The sequence below is a fragment of the Hypanus sabinus genome, chromosome 11 (assembly GCF_030144855.1).
Source record: "Hypanus sabinus isolate sHypSab1 chromosome 11, sHypSab1.hap1, whole genome shotgun sequence".
In the NCBI taxonomy this organism is placed as follows: domain Eukaryota; kingdom Metazoa; phylum Chordata; class Chondrichthyes; order Myliobatiformes; family Dasyatidae; genus Hypanus; species Hypanus sabinus.
In genome coordinates, this window is record NC_082716.1 from 98442380 (window position 1) to 98464706 (window position 22327).

At 42.0% G+C, this 22327-nt stretch overlaps 1 protein-coding gene across 1 annotated transcript in view; it reads left to right on the top strand.

Moving 5' to 3' along the window:
• Nucleotides 1–3476: 3476 nt before the first annotated feature.
• The window catches only part of tnr (tenascin R (restrictin, janusin)), a 167825-nt gene continuing 148974 nt past the window's right edge, over nucleotides 3477–22327 (top strand). The window contains exons 1-2 of the mRNA XM_059983537.1: nucleotides 3477–3576; nucleotides 9634–10152. Of these exons, the coding sequence (XP_059839520.1) occupies nucleotides 3477–3576; nucleotides 9634–10152 (619 nt within the window). The remainder of the gene's footprint in view (nucleotides 3577–9633; nucleotides 10153–22327) is intronic.

A 22327-nucleotide genomic window follows, 5' to 3' on the forward strand; every position in this document is an offset into this window, starting at 1 on the left:
TCCTGTTGTATTAACTGTGATTGCCCACAAGACAATGAATCTCAAGGTTAGATATGGCGACATATATGTATTAGGGTAATAAATTTACTTCGAACTTTTGTAGATTCATTCAGAAAATCAGGAGGTAAGTGATTCAGGGACAACAAGCTGGAGGAACTCAGCAGGTCAGACAGCATCCGTGAAAACGAGCAGTCAATGTTTTGGGCTGAGACCCTTTGTCAGGACCAGTTGCACGTGTTGCTTTGACTACAGCATCTGCAGTGCACTTTGTGCTTGTGTAAGTGATTCAGGGAAACCTGGCTGAATTGGTTTGAAGGCAGAGTATCATAGTAGATTGAATGTATTCTGCGTGGAGGAGAGTTACCACATGGATCTGTTCTTGGGTTCCAGGTCCTTGTGATTTTTATAAATCATTTGGATGAGGAAGTGTAAAGATGGCTTAGTAAGTTTAAAGATGACACAAAGGTTGGTAGTGTTGTGGATAGTGTAAAAGGTTGTTGTACAGTGGCATGCAGAAGTTTGGGCACCCCAGGTCAAAATTTCTGTTACTGTGAATAGCTTAAGTGAGTAAAAGATGACCTGATTTCCAAAAGGCATAAAGTTAAAGATGACATATTTCTTTAACATTTTAAGCAAGTTTACTTTATTATTTCAAAATTTACAGTTTCAAAATAACAAAGAAGGAAAAGGGCCCGAAGCAAACGTTTGGGCACTCTGCACGGTCAGTACTTAGTAACACCTCCTTTGGCAAGTATCACAGCTTGTAAATGCTTTCTGTAGCCAGCTAAGAGACTTTCAATTCTTATTTGGAGATTTTCAGCCATTCTTCCTTGCAAAAGGCTTCTAGTTCTGTGAGATGTTTGGGCCGTCTCGCATGCACTGCTCTTTAGAGGTCTAAACACAGATTTTTGATAATGCTTAGGTTGGGGGACTGTGAGGGCCATGGCAAAACCTTCAGCTTGCGCCTCTTGAGGTAGTTCATCGTGGATTTTGAGGTGTGTTTAGGATCATTATCCTGTTGTAGAAACCATCCTCTATTCATCTTTAACTTTTTTATAGATGGTGTGATGTTTGCTTCTAGAATTTGCTGGTGTTTAATTGAATTCATTCTTCTCTCTACCAGTGAAATGTTCCCCATGCCACTAGTTGCAACACAAGCCCAAAGCATGATCGATCCACCCCCATGCTTAACAATTGGAGAGGTGTACTTTTCATGAAATTCTGCACCATTTTTTCCCCAAACATACCTTTGCTCATTGTGGCCAGAAAGTTCTATTTTAACTTAATCAGTTCACGGGACTTGTTTCCAAAATGTATCAGGCTTATTTAGATGTTCCTTTGCAAACTTCTGATGCTGAATTTTGTGGTGAGGAAGCAGGAAAGGTTTTCTTCTCATGAATCTTCCATAAAGGTCATATTTGTGCAGGTGTCGCTGCACAGTGGAACAGTGCACCTCCACTCCTGAGTCTGCTAAATCTTCCTGAAGGTCTTTTGCTGTCAAATGGGGGTTTTCATTTGCCTTTCTGGCAATCCTACGAGCAGTTCTCTTGGAAAGTTTTCTTGGCCCTCCAGACCTCAACTTGATCTCCACCATTCCTGTTAACTGCCATTTCTTAATTACATTACGAACTGAGGAAATGGCTACTTGAAAATGCTTTGCTATCTTCCTATAGCCTTCTCCTGCTTTGTGGGCATCATTTATTTTAATTTTCCGAGTGCTAAGCAGCTGCTTAGAGAAGCCCATGGATGCTGATTGTTGGGACAAGATTTGAGGAGTCAGGGTATTTATAAAGCTTTGGAATTTGCAGCACCTGAACCTTTCCTAATGATGACTATGAACAAGCCATAGCCCTAATAAGCTAATTAAGGTCTGAGACCTTGGTAAAAGTTTTCTGAGAGCTCAAATTTCTTGGGGTGCCCAAACCTTTGCATGGTGCTCCTTTCCTTTTTTCACTCTTGTTACCAACCTGCAGTTGTTTACTGAGACTGTTACTTTAAGAGCGCCTGAGTGAGGACGGACTATGATGTCAGACGGACTATGCTGTCAGTCACAGGCTACCACTGGGTTTAAAGAGAGAGAGAGAGAGAGAGAGAGAGAGAGAGAGAGAGAGAGAGAGAGAGAGAGAGAGAGAGAGAGAGAGAGAGAGAGAGAGAGAGAGAGAGAGAGAGAGAGAGAGAGAGAGAGAGAGAGAGAGGGAGGGAGGGAGGGGGAGGGGGGAGGGGGGAGAGGGGGAGAGGGGGAGGGGGAGGGGGAGGGGGAGGGGGAGGGGGAGGGGGAGGGGGAGGGGGAGGGGGGGAGGGGGGGAGGGGGGGAGGGGGAGAGGGGGAGAGGGGGAGAGAGGGGGAGGGGGAGAGGGAGAGGGAGAGGAGAGGGAGAGGGAGAGGGAGAGGGAGAGGGAGAGGGAGAGGGAGAGGGAGAGGGAGAGGAGAGGGAGAGGGAGAGGGAGAAGGAGAGAGAGAGAAAAAAAGCCGGTAGCTTCAGTTTGGAACTCCTATGCCCAGAAGGGTGGGTTGATCATCAGCACACAGAGCATAACGGATAAGTGGCTGTCACTTCGTATGATCCATAGGAGTGGATTTTGGAATATCCTGTGGGACTGCTTGTGTGTTAATCCTTGCCTGGGTATGTTGTGTGGTAACCACTCGAAGATGATATTCTTATGACAGGCCGTTTTGGTGATAATTCATACGTTGATTTGAAATGACATGACAGACAAGATCTACGGTGACTATTACTTTGTTTACTTGACGTGGAATCTGTGGAATACTTCGTACTAACCTTCTCTCTCCATTACAATGTGGATTACAAAAATCTCTCTCCCATCATTTATAACATGGAGGACTGAACTTTCCTATTTTACCATCTCAAGACTCTAAAAGCCTTGTTCTCCCAAGCTCAATAGTTGGGAGTTATGCTTACACACATATATACACATAACACTGTTATATTTTATATATTTTGGTTACTATAAGTAGATACTAATAAAGAGAATGGTTTAACATCAACACCAGATTCGGTGTGGAATTTCTTGCTGCTGATTTGTTTCTAAAATATTACTGTTCATAACAAAATTGGGGGCTCATCTGGGATATGAACCAAATTGGCACATTGATTGATTATCGATCTCATTGGCTACTTCCCTATTGATTGATTTGTGTGTGGGAACCAGCAGCAATGGATATTGATGCATTTCTGGAAGCGCCAACCCCTGTGACATTAGGGGATGCCAGAAGGATGACTTGTTGACTATTGCTAAAGAGCTGAACCTTACTGAGGTAAAGCAGTCTATGAGAATGCCAGAGATTCAGAGGAGAATAGCTGAGCACTGTGTATCTATGAAGGCGTTTGAAGGGGGGGGGGCATTGGAATTGTTTCTTGAACATAAACTAGATCACTTCAAGATCCAGTTAAAGCTGGAACAAATAAATTTTGAGAAACTTAGATTAGGTTAGAGGTTGAAGAGAGATGATAACGAATGCAGCTGGAGGCTGCCGAAAGAGAAAATGAAAGACAAAGGAGGTTTGAGCTAGAGAAGTTAGACAATCTACAGCAAAGGGGTCTAGCGTTTGACTCTGGTGAGAAGTTTGTGGCCAGTTGGGAAGTTAAATTGGTCCCTCCATTTAATGAAGCTGAGGTTGATAAATACTTTCAACCTACAGTGGCCAAAAGTTAGTTGGCCTGTTCTGTTACAGAATGTAATGAAGGGTAAGACACAACAGGCTTATTCTGTCCTGTCAGTTGAAGATACAGCGAATTATGAGATTGTGATACAAACTGTACTTAAAGCTTATGAGCTGGTTCCAGAAGCCTAAAGGCAAAGGTTTAGAAATTTGAGGAAATCTGTGAACAGACTTATGTAGAATTTGCTTATGAGAAGTTTGTGTGCTTTGAGCGATGGTGTACATCTAAAATTGTGAGTGATGACTTTAACAATTTGAAAGAGCTGGTTTTAATTGAAGAACATAAGAGGATGCATTCCTAATGACATAAAGGCACATTTAGATGAAAAGGATGCTGCCACATTGCAAGAGTCTGCTAGATTAGCAGATGAGTTTGCCCTCACCCACAAGGCTAAGTTTGTGCTGAGTAAGACCTTCCAAAAGAGTAGCATGGACAGTCAGGGTAAATGAGAAATTAAATCTATGTCTAGTGACAAAGATAAGGATGAAGGGAAGCAAGTGAAGGAGAAATATTCTGGTCTTACTTGTCATTATTGTAGGAAAGCTGGTCATATTATGGCTAATTGTTCCCTTCTGAAGAAGAAGAAGGAAAAGGAGGTTTGTGTCAGTGAATGAAGGGTCAACCCCAGTACCAGTGAAGATTCTTTGAGATACTGGGGCTTCTCAGTCACTTATATTAGACAGTGTTCTGAAGTTTAGTGATGAGACTGCCACTGGTGAGGTAAATCTTATTAAAGGCATTGAGGGCAGGATTGTTCCTGTGCCACTGCACAAGGTAACTTTAGGGTCAGGGTTGGTTTCAGGATCTGTTAAAATAGGACTATGACCCAGTTTACTGGTGGAAGGTGTTTCTCTGTTGTTAGGAAATGACCTAGCAGATGGTAAAGTTGTTCCTGCAGTGCAGCTGACAGCTAAGCCAGTCACTGATGATTCAAAGATAGATTCTAACATTTATCCCTCCTGCGCAGTAACTTGAAGAATGGCTAAGAAGTCAGCCAATGCAGATATTTCTGTGCAGCATGATTCTGCTACCCATGATAGCCAAAATCGGGATTCAGGTTTTGATGATGTGTCAGGGACTTTTCTGCCTTCATTGTCTCATGGCTGGCTGACTCCTGTTCAGGCAAAAGTTCAGGCAATTTCTGAAGTTCCCATTCCAACTGGTAAAAAGACTCTTAGAAAGTTTCTGGGAATGGTTGGATATTATCGTAAGTTCTGTAAGAACTTTGCTGATATTGTTCTCCCTTTGATCAACCTCCTGAAAAAGGGTGAAAAGTTTGTTTGGACAGAACAGGAGGCATTTGATAAATTGAAAGCCATTTTATGTCACCAGCCTGTACTCAAGTCACCTGACTTTGCAAAGCCATTCTCTGTAGCTGTGGATGCCAGTGATGAAGCTGCAGGAGCATGATGATGCATCCCATCCTTCTTCAAAGGAGGATGATGGTGTTGACATCCTGTAGCTTACTTTTCAAGGAAATTCAATGAGCATCAAAGAAATTAATCCACCGTAGAGAAAGAGTTATTGTCACTTATTCTAGCTTTGCAGCATTTTAATGTTTATGTTTGCCCAGCTCAGAAACCACTTGTAGTTTGTACAGATCACAATCCATTAGTGTTTCTGAGTAAGGTGAAGGACGTAAACAGATGGTTGTTAAATTGGAGTTTGATTTTGCAGGAATATGATATTATGATAACTCACATTAAAGGCAAGGATAATATAATTGTGGATTTCCTTTCTAGATGTTAAGCTTGCAATGTATTTTTTAGAGTGATGTGGAATTTATTTTGATGTATACATTTCTGTAATGCGTATGTTAGTCTGTAGTATGCTATATGATAACCATACATGTATTGTTTCACATACTGTAGTTTGCAGCTAAAATTTTGCTATTTTAGATCAAAATTTTCCTTTTTGGGGGGAAGTGTTATGAACCTGCGGTCGTTTGCTGAGACTATTAGTTTAAGAGCACCTGTTAACATTAACACTGGACTCAGTGTGAAATCTCTTGCTGCTGATTTGTTTCTAAAACGTTACAGTTCGTAACACTCTAAAATTATGCAAAACAAAAATAATTCACTAATCTTGCTTAAAAATGTTGAAAAGAATGTTTCATCTTTAACTTTATGACTTTTGGAGATCAGTTTATCTTCTGTTCACTTAACTATTCACAGTAACAGAAATTTTGACCGGGGTGCCCAACCTTTTGCACGCCACTGTAGGTATCAACGAGGCATTGATGGGATGCTGAGCTGGGCTGAGAAGTGGCAGAATGAGTTCAATCCAGAAAAGTGTGAAATGATACACTTTCAAAGGCCAAACTTGAAAGCAGAATGCAGATTTAGTGGCAGGATTCTTAGCAGTGTAGAGGGACAGAGGGATCTTAGGGTCTATGCTTTAGATCCCTCAAAGTTACTGCACAAGTTGATAGGATGGTTAAGAAGGTGTATAATGTGTTGGCCTTCATTCATTGGGAGATTGAGGTTAAAAGTCATGCGTTAACGATAGAGCTCCAGAAAACCCTGGTTTGGCCACACTTGGAATATTGTGGTCTGGTCTGGTTGCCTCATTATAGGAAGGGTGTGGTAGCTTTAGAGAGGGTGAAGAGGAGAATTACCAGGATACTGGCTCGTTTAGAGAGCATGTCTTATGAGGAGAGGTTGAGCAAACTAAGTCTTTTCACTTTGAAGCGAATTGGGATGAGAGGTGATTTGATAGAAAGATAAAAGATGATAATGCATAAATAAAGTGGATAGGCAGAGATTTTTTTTCCCAGAGCAAAAATATTTATTACGAAAGGAACATAATTTTATACTGATTGGAGGAAAGTTTAGGAGGGATGTTTGCGGTAGGTTTTTTCTCCTATGATGTGATTGAAGAGCAGACTCTCTAGGATATTGCCTGGTTTGGCTGGAGTGAATGGAGATGCTGGGGTTGTTTTCCTTGGAACAAGGGAGATGAGGTATGCAAATTATGAGCCTTTCATAGAAAGATTTCCACCAAAACGGCAGTGAGAAAAGCTAAAGGGTTTCAGAAAAAGTGAAGATGTTTAGAAGAAGTCTAAGGAGGAACATTTTCATGCAGAGGGTGGAATCTGGACTCCTGGAAGTAGGTCCAGTATCTAAATAAGCACGTAAATTAACTATACATAACGTAATTACAGTATGTATGAATAGATAGTTGAATGGTCAGCATAGACCGGAGTGCCCTTTTCTCTACTGTGTGACTCTAAGTACTTACAGTTTTGTTTCTCAGCAATTCCCCCATCTCAAGAATTATTAAGCTTTACTGGCTACTTTTAGGTAAGAATTTCCTTTCACAGAAAGAACTAAAATCGAGACCTGCAGAAGTGTAATAAGGTTTTTTTTCCTGTAATAGGAAAGCCAAATGGTGCAATTGCTAGAAATCTAAAACACAAAGCTGCTTGGCATTTAAGACGGGGAAGTAAGTTAGATTAGATAATGGCTTTGTGAGAGAAGCAAGTGAGTGGTAGATGGTTGCCTCTTTAACTGCAGGCCTGTGACTAGTGGGGTGCCACAGAGATCGTTGCTGTGTCTGTTGTTGTTTGTCATCTATATCAACAATCTGGATGGTAATGTGCTCAACTGAATCAGCAAATTTGCAATGACACCCATATTGGGGACATAGTGGACAGCGAAAAGGCTGTTATGGCTTTCATGTTCTAAATGGAGTACTGTATGCTGTTCTGTTTGCCACACTGTAGGAAGAATGAGACTGAAGAGGAAATTCTCCAGAATATTGTTTGGTATGGAAGAATTTTATTGTAAGGAGTGGTTGACACTGGGTTTGTTTTCCTTGGAGCAAAGGAGGATCAGCTGGAAAAATGGGTGGAAAAATGGCAGATGGAATTTAATGCAGACAAGTGTGAAGTGTTGCACTTCAATAGGAGCAACCAGGGTAGGTCTTACAGAGTGAACGGCAGAACACTGAGGAGTGTAGTAGAACAAAGGGATCTGGGAATATAGATCCTTAATTCATTGAAAGCAGTGTCACGTGTAGATAGGGTCATTAAGAAAGCTTTTGGCACATTGGACTCATAAATCAAAGTATTGAGAACAGGAGATAGGATGTTATGTTAAAGATGTATAAGATGTTGGTGAGGTCTAGTTTAGAGTATTGTGAGCAGTTTTGGTCACCTACCTACAGGAAGGATGTAACTAAGGTTAAAAGAGTACAGAGAAAATTTACAAGGATGTTGCCAAGACTGGAGGATCTGGGTTATAAGGAAAGATTGAATAGGTTAGGACTTTATTCCTTAGAACTCAAAAGATTGAGAGGTGATTTGATAGGGGTATAAAAATTATGAGGGTATAGACAGGGTAAATACAAGCAGGCTTTTACCACTGAGCTTGGGTGGGACTACAACCAGAGGTTAGGGGTTAAGGGTGAGAGGGTCATGAGAGTGGTGCATGCAAGCTCAATTTCAACATTTAAGAGAAGTTTGGATAGGTATGTGGGTGGTAGGGGTATGGAGGGCTGTGGTCCCCGTGCAGGCTGATGGGAGTAGGCAGTTTAAATAATTTTAGCATGGACTAGATTGGTTGAAGGGCCTGTTTCTGTACTGTACTTCTCCATGACTCAATGACTCTAAATATGCCCTCTTCATTTAAACGTAATCTCTTTGCACTTCAGCAGTCAAAATACATCATTTGACACTTTCCCATGCTTCGTACTCACCCAATTACCTTTATCCCTTTGTAGATTCTACTGCTTTCTTCCTCCCATTACTGGAAAGAAGTGAGTCGTTCCCTTCAAACTGTGAGTATTGTGTATGTCTGCGGCCAGCACTGGTTTCTTTTCACATACCTTGTTCTAATCTTTCTCAGCTTGTTTGTTATCAGGCTATTTGTGATTATCAAGTTCTCGGGAGATTATTTTCTCAGTGTTATTTTTGTGATTGATTTGATTATGAAACTGTCCAGGCCGTGTGTGCTCACACTATTAAAGCTGGGAATGAGAGGCACCAGTCAGTCTGATTTGCCTGCTGACGATTTTGGTGCCAGTCCCCTTAGAGGAAGCTGAGAATGGGGGCAGTATTACTGGGTCAGAGCAGGTGCTGGAGAATGAAGCAGGCAGGCATCCAACTGCTATGTCTTAGTGTCTCCATCCAGCACATCCTCTTCTTTCAAAGATCCTTGTAATGCTCTTATAGCTTCATCATCAAGAAATAAGATTATAGCAATACATCAGTGTTTAAATAAATTCTTCCTCCTTGGACTGTCAAGAGCAAAACAAAGAAACAGAGATAACGTAATTGAGCAAAGTGGTAGATGGCTTGACTTTTCTCTCAGAAAGGAAGCATTCAACAACTTCCGATACCACTGAGCCTTCTGGAGCAGTCTGAATGAGTCGTCTCAGTGACTCGCATCTAACTCTTGCAGAGAAGCTCTGATATCTACCTCCGCCCACCCCACTTTTTGACAAAGCCCCCTGTATTTATGTGGCACCAGAGAAACGTACTGAGTGACTTCATAGTAACTCGGTACTGAGTCACCTCAGACAGGAAGCTTAAGTTTGGTGTAAAGCAGCATTTTAAGGAAGATAATGAGAGAAGTAGTGAACGTTAAAGAGGGAGATGCAGGGGTCAGGACCTCCGTACTTGGTTGGTTGGTGTGTGGGGGGGAGGAGTGGGAACAGTCAGGATGCCAGTGGCTTGGTTTTGAACAGAGAGGGTCTTTCATTAGACTGTTGGGCTGGGAAGTTTAGCGAAGGAACTGGGGTGGGGTGTGTTGCAGGAGAGACATGAAGGGTTTAGCCAATGCAAATTTGAAAACTGAGGCATGGCTTAATGAGCCAGTGGTTGGTAGGGACAGTGCCTGCACAGACATAGTGCTCTTGATGATTATTGTGGTTAAAGGCACATTGGGAGCATGTTGGAAGTGAAGTTTCAGCAGGAGTTTTGGTTTGACACTCTGACCTTTGCTTTGCAGCTCCTAATCCAGTTCATCTTCAGTTCAGGTGGCACCCGGTCATCCATGCTGAGATGAGGCTGCTCTTGCCTGTTCTGGTGCTTTGGCTCAGTACGCTGATGGATTCTGGCAAGTATCAGGTGTTGGTTAAGGCACAATGGCAGAAGGATGCTGAAGCTTCAGTCAGTGTTCATCGGGTTAACCACACCATGCTGCTGAAACGGCAGGCGATCATCTTCAATCACATCTACAACATCAACATGCCACAGGAGCCGCTCTGTTCAGTCAGGGCGGACTGCGCCCTGGGACTGACTAAACCTTCCCAGCATGGCTATGCTGATGAGTACTTCCAACAAAACCAGACCTTGCAGAATCAGGTGGGCTTCACCCACAACATCTTCGTCCCCCAGCAGGCCTGTGATTGTCTGACCAACTCGCTGCTCAAGAACCTTATCGACCGTATTGAGCTGCTGGAGAGAGAGGTCTCCCTGCTTAGGCAGCAGTGCATCACTGGGTACACGGCAGAGAGTTCGGTAGCAGGTATGAAGCCCTCCCTCCCCCAGGAACCTGATCCCTGCACAGACCATCTCTTCCATCAACAACTCTCCAGCTATGGAGTTACACGTCAGCCCGACCGAATCCCATCAACACTTCCACCAGCAGACATCCCACATTGCCCCTATACCCCCGGAGTGTCCGCTCCTCCTCAGCTGCACAGCACCACTCCAACACCAGAAACACATGAGCACAGCTGACCCACATCCACAGAATGTCTCCTCACAATTACCCCCTCATCCCTTACTACACCCCTCCATACTCACTCTCTCTTTCCTTCACGCCACTTCTCCCCTCTACCCTCCCATTCCTCCTCTGCACGATCCTTCTCCTCCTCCTCCACATTCCCACCATCCTATTCCCCTCCATACCTCTCCCCTCCACTCCACAAACTTACTCTCTCCTACTTTCATCCCTCCCTCTCTCCCATCTTCCCTTTCCCCACCCCCTTGATCCCCTCCCAATTCCTCCTGCTCCCCCACCCCTTCCACATCCCCTTCCACTCTTCTCCCATCTGCACACCCCCACACCTTTCGCTGTCCTCTCTCTACCCTGGCAGCTTCCGACTTCACTCCACTCTCCCCCCAGGAATATCCCTGTACACTGCAATATTCTTTCTTTTGCTTTGGCAGAACACTCAGTTCTCTCATGCGCACAGCTATCCACTTCTCATTTCACCATAAACTATTGACCTCTCTCTGCCCTGCCATTTCACTGGCCCTGTCTTTTCCTCATCTGTTCTTCCTTTTTTCTCTTCCATACTTCTCTCCCTCACCCCTTCCCTCCATCCCCTCTCTCCCCAACTCTTGCTCCCCTCCCACCTCTCCTTATGCTTGATTTTCCCGCTCTACCTCCCCCTCCCTCTCCCTACCCTTGCTCCCTCTGCTCATTGTTTCACTTCCTACCTCCACTTGTATACATATGGGTGATTAATTCACATGTTGAATGTGAATCTGCCAAGTTTCCCTCCCTAGCCTTCGGAAATGTGGGGCGGCACAGTAGCGTAACGGCCACAGTAGCATAACACTTTAAAGTACCAGCAATCTGGGTTCAATTCCCACTGCTGCCTGTAAGGAGTTTGTACGTTCTCCCTGTGACTGCGTGGGTTTCCTCCAGGTGCTCTGGTTTCCTCCCACAGTCCAAAGGATAGGTTAATTGGTCATTGTAAATTGTCCGGTGTTCTATTGTAAATTGAGGGATTGTTGGGTGGTGCATCTCAAAGATCCAGAAGGGCCTCTTCCACGTGGAATCTTAATAAATAAATAAATGAACGAGTGCAGCACACCCTTTATTCAGCAAATGTCTGCAGATAAGCTGGATCTTCTTGTAATGTTTGGCTCTGTTGCCAATCACTTTAATTCTGTACGCAATTGACTCTGTTCTCTATAAGAAGTGTCTTTCTTTGTCTGTTCTGATTCCTTTCATGAAGTGAACTCCTCTTTGGTTCTGAGGACAAGCAAGTTCCTAGTCTATCCATATATTTAATGAGCTTTAACTCGGGAGCCAAATCAGTAAATCTCTTCTGCACCCTCTCTAAAGTCTTTACATTTTTCCAAAAGAATAAGGGATTGGCTCCTGTACAGATAGGTGATTTTTTCAGAGTTTGTCAGAAGTGGTGGTGATGATTCCCAAGGCTGTTATCAGTGATAGAGTCATAAAGTTTCACAGCAAAGAATCGGATCTTTAGCATCACCATGTCCATAGAAACATAGAAAACCTACAGCACAATACAGGCCCTTCGGCCCACAAAGTTGTGTCAAACACGTCCCTACCTTAGAAATTACTAGGCTTACCTATAGCCCTCTATTTTTCTAAGCTCCATGTATCTATCTAAAAGTCTCTTAAAAGACTCTATTGTATCTGCCTCCACCACCGTTGCTGGCAGCCCATTCCACGCACTCACCACTCTCTGAGTTAAAAATTTACCCCTGACATCTCCTCTGTACCTACTCCCCAACACCTTAAACCTGTGTCCTCTTGTGGCAACTATTTCAGCCCTGGGAAAAAGCCTCTGACTATCCATCAATGCCTCTCATCATCTTATACACCTTTATCAGGTCACTTTTCATCCTCCTTCGCTCCAAGGAGAAAAGGCTGAGTTCACTCAACATATTCTCATAAGCCATGCTCCCCAATCCAGGCAACATCCTTGTAAATCTCCTCTGCACCCTTTCTATGGCTTCCACATCCTTCCTGTAGTGAGGCGACCAGAACTGAACACAGTACTCCAAGTGGGGTCTGCCCATGCCTACTCTTTTGCTCATCTGACTAATTCCTTTGCCTCCATTTGAACTAAGGCCTTTCGTGACTTTGCTTATTTTAGTGTCTAAGTGTCTCTAAAATGGAGTAATCGTATACAATTCTACCACTTCCTCTGGCAGCAAACATTAATAAAAACATCACTCAGCTCACCTTTATAAATCCTTCCTCTCACGTTAAATGTTTGTCCTCTTATTTTTTTGATAGCCCTACAAGCATTCTGAATATATACTCCGATAATTTTGTATACCTCTGCCAGGTTACCTTTCAGCCTCAGGATATGACCTAACTGTCCAAGACCTGACAAGCCCAGCTTGTCAATTCCCTCTCCATAACTGAAGTCCTCTAAACCAGGTAAGTCTTTGTGAATCTCTTCTGCACCCTCTCCAGCTCAACCACAGTCTTCCTAAAGTATGGTGACCAGAAATACACCCAATACACTGATTGCAGCCTAACCAGTTTATTCTAAAGTTGTAATATAATGTCCAAACTTTTATAATGTGTGCCCTGACTTATGAAGGCAAGTGTGCCTTATGCCTTCATTGCCAATAAACCTGTTGCAATCATCAGGAACAATGGACTTGAACTCAAAGGTCCCTCTGTTCATCAACGTTCAATAGTCAAATACCTTAAAAATCCACACAGTCAGCACCAACCACCTTGCCTTAATCAACCTTCTTAGTTAAGTTCTCCAAAAGCTCCTTCAAATTAGTGAGGCAGTATCTCCCTGCACAAAGCCAAATGTGTTATCTCTGATCAGACTCTGCCTTTCCAAATGTATGTAAATCCTGTTCCTTTATACTTCCTCAAATAATTTCCATCCCACTGATTGTAAAGTACAGTGGCCTGATGTTACCTGACTTATCGCTACTTCCCTTCTTAAATAATGCAGCAACGTTAACTGTTTTCTAGTCTTCTAGCAGAAATCACTTCAAGGCCTCAGTCATAAACTCCTTTGCTTCCCAAAGGAACCTGGGCTAGATCACACCTGGCCCTGTGAACTTAACAGCCATTATGGTGCGTATAACATCAGTTTGCCATAATATCCTTAGTGCAAAAGTTGTAGATGAGGCAGCATTTGTTAGCTGTGTCCAGAAGGCTTCCTGACACAATATGTAGATACACCAACGAGAGGAGAGGTCACGGATCTAGGTGATGAGCCTGGTAAGGTAACAGATCTCTTGGTGGGTGAGCATTTTGAAGACAATCACCGCACTTCCCTGACCTTTACATTAGTCTTATATAGGGATATGGCCAAACAGTATGGGGAAGTATTCAATTGGGGGAATGAGAATTATGATGCCATTAGGCAGGAACTTGGTAGCATAAATTGTGAACAAGTGTAGTCAGGGAAATGCACATAGGAAATGTGGAAGTTGTTTTGAGAGTACTTGCAAGGGGCTCTGGATGGGTTTGTCTCATTGAGGTAGAGAACGAATGGTAGGGTAAAGGAACCATGGTTGACAAGAGGTGTGAAACATCTCGTCAAGTGGAAGAAGGAAGCTCACCAAAGGTTTAGGAAGCAAGGATCAGACCGGGCTCTGGAGAGTTACAACATACCAGGAAGGAGCTGAAGATTGATCTTAGCAGAACTTGGGAAGTAGGATTAAGGAAAACCACAAGGTGCTCTACATGTGTAGGAAGAGCAGGAGGGTGACATGAATAAAGGTGGAACAAACTGTGTAGAAAAGGAAACAAATGCCTCGAGTAAGAGGAGATAGGGAGGTCCTATGTGAATATTTGGATTCAGTATTCAACAGGGAGAGGGATCTTGACATTTGTGAGAACAGAGTAAGACAGGCTGATATGCTGGAACTTTTTAAGAAGGAGGATGTTCCTGAACTTTTAGAAAACATTAGGACAGATAAATACCCTGGGCCAGACAGGATATACTCCAGGTTGCTAAGGAAGCAAAGGAAGAGATTGCTGCACCTTTGGCAATGACCTTTGCCTCCTCACTGGCCACAGGAGTGGTACCATATGGTGGTAAATGTTATTCCTTTGTTTAGGAAAGGGAAAAGTGATAACCCTGGGAATTATAGACCAGTGAGTCTTACTTCAGTCTTGGGAAAATTATTGGAGAAGATTCTTAGAAACAGGATTTACAAGCATAGTCTGATTAGGGATAGTTAGCATAACTATGTGAGAAGAAGGTCATGTCTCAAGGGCCTGGCTGAATTCTTTCAAAAGGTAACAAAGCACATTCATGAAGGTAGAGCAGTAGATGTGGTGTAAATGGATTTTAGTAAGGCATTTACTAAAAGTTAGGAAGTTATGTTGGAACATAGGCCACCTCTGGATTATTACGTACAATCCTTGTCACCTCACTATAGGAGAGGGTGCAGATGAGGTATAAGCCCATAAGATATAGGAGCAGAATTAGGCCAGTTGTCCCATCAAGTCTTTTCATTTCATCATGGCTGATCCATTTTCCCTCTCAGCCCCAGTCTCCTGCCTTCTCCCCATATCCCTTCATGCACTGACCAATCAAGAACCTATCAACTTATGCCTTAAATATACATAAAGACTCGGCCTCCACAGCTGCCTGTGGCAGAGAAATACCTCCTCATCTACATTCTAAAAGGACACCCCTTTATTTTGAGGCTATGTCCGCTGATCTTAGACTCTCTCATGTCCACTCTATCAAGGCATTTCTCCATTCAATAAGTTACAATTAGTTTACCACCCCCCCCCCCCCCACCATGTTGGTGGTTGGTGTGTGGCCTAGTGGATAAGGCATTGGTCTAGTGATCTGAAGGTCACTGGTTCAAGCCTCAGCTGAGGCAGAGTGTTGTGTCCTTGAGCAAGACACTTAACAACACATTGCTCTGTGATGACACCGGTGCCAAGCTGCTTGGCTCCTAGTGCCCTTCCCTTGGACAACATAGGTGGTGTGGAGAGGGGAAGGCTTGCAGCTTGGGCAACAGCCGGTCTCCCATACAACCCTGCCCAGGCCTGTGCCCTGAAAACCTTCCAAGGCACAAATCCATGGTCTCATGAGACCAGCGGATCCCTATCTAGTTTACCCCTCATTCTTCTGATTTCCGGTGAATACAGTCTCAAAACCATCAAACACTTTTCATATGACAAGCCATTCAAACCTGAAATCATATTCATGAACCTCCTTTGAACCCTCTCCATTTTCAACACAACCTTTCTAAGACAGGTAGCCTAAAGCTGCTCACAATACTCCAAGTGAGGCCTCACCAGTGCTTCATTTTTTAAATTGATTTTTTAATGTATTTCTACAAACCAACTACAAAGAAAAAAAACCAACAGCAAAATGAGTTAATACAATGCAAAGTAAACATATCAAAAGTATAATTCATAACAATAAGAAAACAGCACCCAGAATAAAGTCATATAAAGTTAGAATCCTCTCCTTCCACCCACTGGAAACCTCCAGGCCATTGTGTAAAAAAATTAAAGAGAGAGCATTCAACCCCCAAAACTCTAAATATAGTTAAAAAGAATAATAATGCCTACTACAAAAATTATAATGTAATTTCCATCAAAAAGAAACCATAAAATTTAGAGGGAAAAAATGCTGTAAGTAGGGGATTAAGAAGAATAAGCTGAATCTAAAGAGGAGTTATGAAAATAATCAAGTAAAGGTCCCCACACCTTTTGAAATTTTATGTCAGAGTTGAGAAGTGAGTAATAAATTTTTTCAAGATCTAAACAGGACATAATATCACTAAGCCATTGAGCATGAGTGGGTGGGGCAACATCTCTCCACTTAAGGAGAACTAAGCGTCTAGCCAATAGAGAGGCAAAAGATAATGTTCGGCATTTAGTCAGACTCTACATTACCCAAGGTACCAAAAAGGGCAATCAGAGGATTAGGTTCTACGTGGCAATTAAGAATATGGGATAAAGATGAAACAACTTCTCGCCAAAATTTCTCTAAACTGGGACAAGCCCAGCACATATGGATAAGAAACGACTCGCCACCTTTACACTTGTCACTAAAAGGGCTAATGTCAGGATAAAACCATGGATTTTAGACATGTGAGCCCTATGTACAACCTTGAACTGTAAAAGACAGTGGCGAGCCCATAAAGAGGTTGAATTGACTGACTTAAGAATTGAATCCCAAACTGCATCACTTAAAGAAATATTTAGATCATGCTCCCAAGCAGTTCTAATTTTATCAAAGGGGGCACATCTCAAGGTCACTAATTTATCATGAACAAAAGATATTAAGCCTTTGCCCAATGGATTAATACAAAGAAACAGGTCCACCACATTTTTCTCAGGCATCTCAGGAAAATTAGACAATAAAGGGTTAATGAAATGTCTAATTTGAAGGTATCTAAAGAACTGGGTATTGGGTGGATTAAGCTTTACAGAGAGTTGTTGAAAAGTTGCCTAACAATTGTATATGAAAAGATCTACAAAGCACTTAATGCCCATTCTATACCAATCATGAAATGTTAAGTCTTGCATATGTAGAAAAAGATGATTATGTAAAATAGGACTGGAGAGAGAGAAACCATGAAGGCCATTAAATCTTCTAAACTGAACCCATATTCTCAGAGTATGTCTATTAAGTGGATTGACAATTAGTTTAGGCAGGAAGTGCCAATCCAAGAAGTACGGAAATAGAGATATTCTTAGTAGAGTTCAACTCCATTGCCACCCATTTTGGACAATCAGACTGATTATGAAAAAAGGACTAAAAAGTAAGACAGCGAATATTAGCTGCCCAATAATATAAATGGAAGTTAGGTAAAGCCATACCACCTTCTTTTTTTGATTTTTGAAGGTAAGCTTTATTGAGTCTAGAATGTTTGTCCTCCCATAGATAAAACAAAATGATAGAATTTTAGGAATCAAAAAAAGCTTTAGAAATAAAAATTGGTATAGACTGAAATAAATATAAAAATTTAGGAAGGGTATACATTTTAATAACATTAATATGACCTACCAGAGACATAGATAAGGGTGACCATTGTGTCAAACTCTGTTTTGTAGAATTTAAAAGATTAGCAAAATTTTCTCAAAGAAGATTCAGAAATAACAGAAGGTATAATGGCCTCCAATCTATGAGCCAAACCTTTAGCTAAAATTTTAACATCAACATTTAACAAAGAAATTGGCCTATATGAAGAACACTCTGTTGGATCTTTACCTTTTTTAGCTAAAAGAATAATACATGCCTCGTTAAGTGATGGTGGCAATTTACCATATTTAAATGAGTCAGATAGAATAACAATAACTGAGATGAGAGTAGTGAGGAAAATGATTTATAAAATTCTGCAGAGAACCCGTCAGGTCCAGGAGATTTGCTCGACTGCAGTGCAGAAATGGTAGAAGATATTTCTTCTAATGATAATGGCTCATCGAGTTTAGCTTTAAAGTCGGAGGAGAGCAAAGGAATATTCAGACTATTTAAAAAATGGTTAAAAGAAAAATTATCATTTAAAGATTCAGAGGTATAAAGTCAAGAATAATAATTCTTAAATGAATTGTTAATTTCAGAATGATTCAAAATAATATTCCCATTTTCCATTCGAATCTTTGTAATGTGTTGTTTAGTTTTAGAGTATCTTAATTGGTTATCTAAGAACTTGCTGGATTTATCATCATGGATATAAAAATCGGCTCTTGCTTTCAAGAAGTTGACGTTCAACTGGTTGGGTGGAGATAAAGTCAAACTTAGTTTGAAGTTCTACTCGCTTCTTGTACAGTTTAGAATTTTTAGTCTGGGCATATAGTTGGTCTGTTATTTTAATCTGACTGATCAAATCTAATCGCTCTGAATGAGTCTTTCTTTTATGATTCGCTGCATAAGAAATTATTTGACCCCTCAGATATCCTTTCATAGCATCCCAAACAAACTGGGATGAGATTTCAGATGATGTATTAGTGTTTAAGAAAAAAGTAATCTGGTCCTCCATAAATTTTACAAAATCATTATCCGATAACAAAGTCGGATTAAAACGCCAATGTTTATTCATTTGAGGAAGACCAGGAAAATTTATAGATAAGGTAACTGGGGCATGATCTGATATCAATATACTCTGATAATCACAAGAGTGAACTGATGGAATCAACTGATTATCGATTAAAAAATAATCAATTCTAGTAAAAGTATGGTGGACATGTGAAAAAAATGAGTAATCTCTCTCATTAGGGTGGAAAAAATGGCACACATCAGAGATACCATAGTTAGAAAAGAAAGAATGAATAGATAGAGCAGATTTACTAGGTAATCACCAGTGCTTTATGAAGTCTCAATATATATTGCTTTTATATTCTAGTTCTCTTGAAAAGAATGCTAACATTGCATTTGCTTTCCTCACCACAGACTCAACCTGCAAACTAATCTTTAGGAAATTCTTCACAAGGGCTCCCAAGTCACCTCAGATTTTTTGTAATTTCTCTCTATTTAGAAAATAATCTACCCTTTCATTTCTTCTACCAAAGTGCTTGACTATACGCTTCCCAACACTGTATCCCATCTGCCACTCCCTCGCCCATTCTCCTAATCTGTTGGTCCTTCTGTAACTTCTCTACTTCCTCAAAACTACATGCCACTCTGTCTATCTTCATATCATCTGCAAACTTTGCAAGAAAGCCATCAATTCCATTGTCCAAATCATTGACATATAACGTAAAAAGAATGAGTCGCAACGCAGACCGCTGTGGAACACCACTAATCATCAGCAGCCAACCAGAAAAGTTTCCCTTTATTCCCACTGTTTGGCTCCTGCCAACCAGCCAATGCTTTATTCATGCTCGAATCCTTCCTGTAATACCATAACTCGTAGATTGTTAAGCAGCCTCATGCATAGCACCTTGTCGAAGGCCTTCTGACAATCCAAATACACACCACCCAATTCTCTTTTGTCTATCCTGTTTGTTATTTTTTAAAAGAATTCCAGCAGATTTGTCAGACAAGATTTTCCATTGAGGAAACTATGCTGACTATGGTCTATTTTATCATGTGCTTTCAAGTATCCTGAGAATTCATCCTTAATAATCGACTCCAACAGCTTCCCAACTACTGAGGTCAGACTAACTGGCCTACAATTCCCTTTCTTCTGTCTCTCTCCCTTCTTGAAGAGTGGAGTGACATTTGCAATTTTCCAGTCTTCTGGAACCATTCCAGAATCTATTGAGAGGTAATGTTGCAGCTATATAGGACCCTGGTCAGACCCCACTTGGAGTACTGTGCTCATTTCTGGTCACCTCACTCATATGCCTTCTTAAACACAGAGTCAACCTGCACAGCAGCTTTGAGTATCCTATGGACTCAGACCCCAAGATCCCTCTGATCCTCCACACAGCCATGAGCCTTACCATTAATACTATATTCTGCCATCATATTTGACCTATAAAAATGAACCACCTCACACTTATCTGGGTTGAACTCCATCTGCCATTTCTCAGCCCAGTTTTGCATCCTATCAATGCCCTACTGCAACCTCTGACAGCCCTCCACATTATCCACAACATCCCCAACCTTTGTGTCATCAGCAAATTTACTAACCCATCCCTCCACTTCATCCAGGCCATTTATAAAAATCACAAAGAGTAAGGGTCCCAGAACAGATCCCTGAGGCACACCACTGGTCACCAACCTCCATGCAGAATATGACCGGTCTACAAGCACTCTTTGCCTTCTGTGGGCAAGCCAGTTCTGGATCCACAAAGCATGGGTCCTTTTCAATCCTAAGCCTCCTTACTTTCTCAATAAGCCTTGCATGGGGTACCTTGTCAAATGCCTTGCTGAAATCCATATGGCTGAAAGATCATCACTAATGCCTCCACAGCCTCCTCGGCCACCTCTTTCAGAACCTTGTGGTGTACGTCATTTGGTCTGGGTGACTTATCTGCCTTCCCAAGAACCTTGTCTCTGAAAACTGTCACTTGGCACACTTCATAACCCTTGACACTGGAATTTCCACCACACTGCTAACAAAATCCACAGTGAAGACTGATACAAGATACTTATTCAGTTCATCTGCCATGTCATTGTCCCCCATTACTACCTATCCAGCTTTGTTTTCCAGCTGTCTGATTCCACTCTCACCTCCCTTTTACACTCAATATATCTGAAAAAAGTTTTGGTATCCTCTTTAATGTTATTGACTAGCTTGTTTTCATATTCCATCTTTACTTTAATAATGACTTCTTTAGTTGCCTTCTGATATTTTTTAAATTTTCCTGATCCTCGAACTTCCCACTAATTTTTGTTCTATTATATCCCCTCACTTTTGTTTTTATGTTAGCTCTGACTTCTCTTGTTAACCACGGTTGTGTCATCTTGCCTTCAGAATACTTCTTCCTCTTTGGGATGTATGTATCCTGTACCTTCTGAGTTGTTTCAAAAATTCCAGTCATTATTGGTCTGTCATCATCCTTGACAGTGTTTTTTTCCAATCAATTCCGGCCAGCTTCTCTCTCTTGCCCATGTAATTCATTTGAGCAAGTGAGGTCTCCGACAGTCAGGGTCGACCACAGATGTTGTGTCCTAGCTGCCTAGACTTGCAAGCCTAGGCTGAACGGTATGGAGAACAAGCTTCCCCTCTCCATGCATCTGATGAACCGAGAGGAACGGCAGAGGCCGATACAGTTCAGTACCAGCTGTGTCAAAGTAGTTGCCAGTCAGCATTGAGCTCAAAGTAGGACTGCCTTGGGGACTCCAGCTTCAGATATCTCCCTCGGGGTTTACTCCCGAAGCCTTCCCCTTTAGTATGTACTGCAGCAAGACAACAGAGTTTTGAGATCAGAGCTGTCCTTCTCCTGCATGGGCAGATGGGGCTTGTCAGCCTTGGCTGGCAGCTCATCTAGGGGAATTCCCTTTACTCAGCTGTACAACTAACATCACTGACTTTAGCTTATCCTTCTCAAATTTCAGGGTGACTTTCATTATATTATGATCACCCCCCACCCCATGGGTTCTTTTACCTTAAGCTCTCTAATCAATTCTGGTTCATTGCACAACACCCAATCCAGAAAAAAACTAATCCCGTAGTGGGCTCAACCATGAGCTGCTGTAAAAAGCCATCTTGTAGGCATTTCAGTAAGTCCCCCTCTTGGAATCCAACACCAGCCTGATTTTCCCAATCTACCTACTTACTAAAATCCCCCATGACTATTGCAACATTGTCCTTTTGGGATGCATTTTCAATCTGCTGTTGCAATTTGTAGACCACATCCTTACTACTGTTTGGGGTTCTGTATGCAACTCCCATCAGGGTCTTTTTACCCTTGCACTTCCTTAGCTCTATCTACAGAGCAAAAGACCAACAGAGCAACACCACCCATTCTGCCTTCCTGCCTATCCTTTCGATACAATGTGTATTCTTGGACATTAATCTCCCACCTATAATCTTCTTTCAGCCATGACTCAGTGATGTCTACAACATCATACCCGCCAATCTACAAGTTCATCTACCTTATTCCACATACTGCGCACATTCAAATATAACGCCTTCAGTCCTGTCTTCATCCTTTTTTATTTTGTCCACCTTTTACAATGCATCTTGTCCAGTTGACTGCAGTTGCCCGATCAACAATCTCTCTTCAGTACACGTTGCCCCTGTTTGTAAACTACCTCATCTTCAGCATTACCATCCGCCTTTCCTATGATATTTCTTGCATTGAAATATACACAGTTCAGGACGCTGGTCGGACCATGCTCAACCTCTTGATTCCTGACTTTATCTGAGGTCTTACCAACATCTACCTCCACAACCTCTCCTCTAACTGTACTGGCACTCTGGTTCCCATCCTCTTGCAACTCTAGTTTAAACTACACTGTGCAGCATTAACAAACCTTTCCGCTAGGACAGGCATGGGCAAACTACGGCCCGCGGGCCATATGCAGCCCGTTAAGCTTTTTAATCCGGCCCGCAGAACTTGATGAAATTATATTAATAAACCTTGT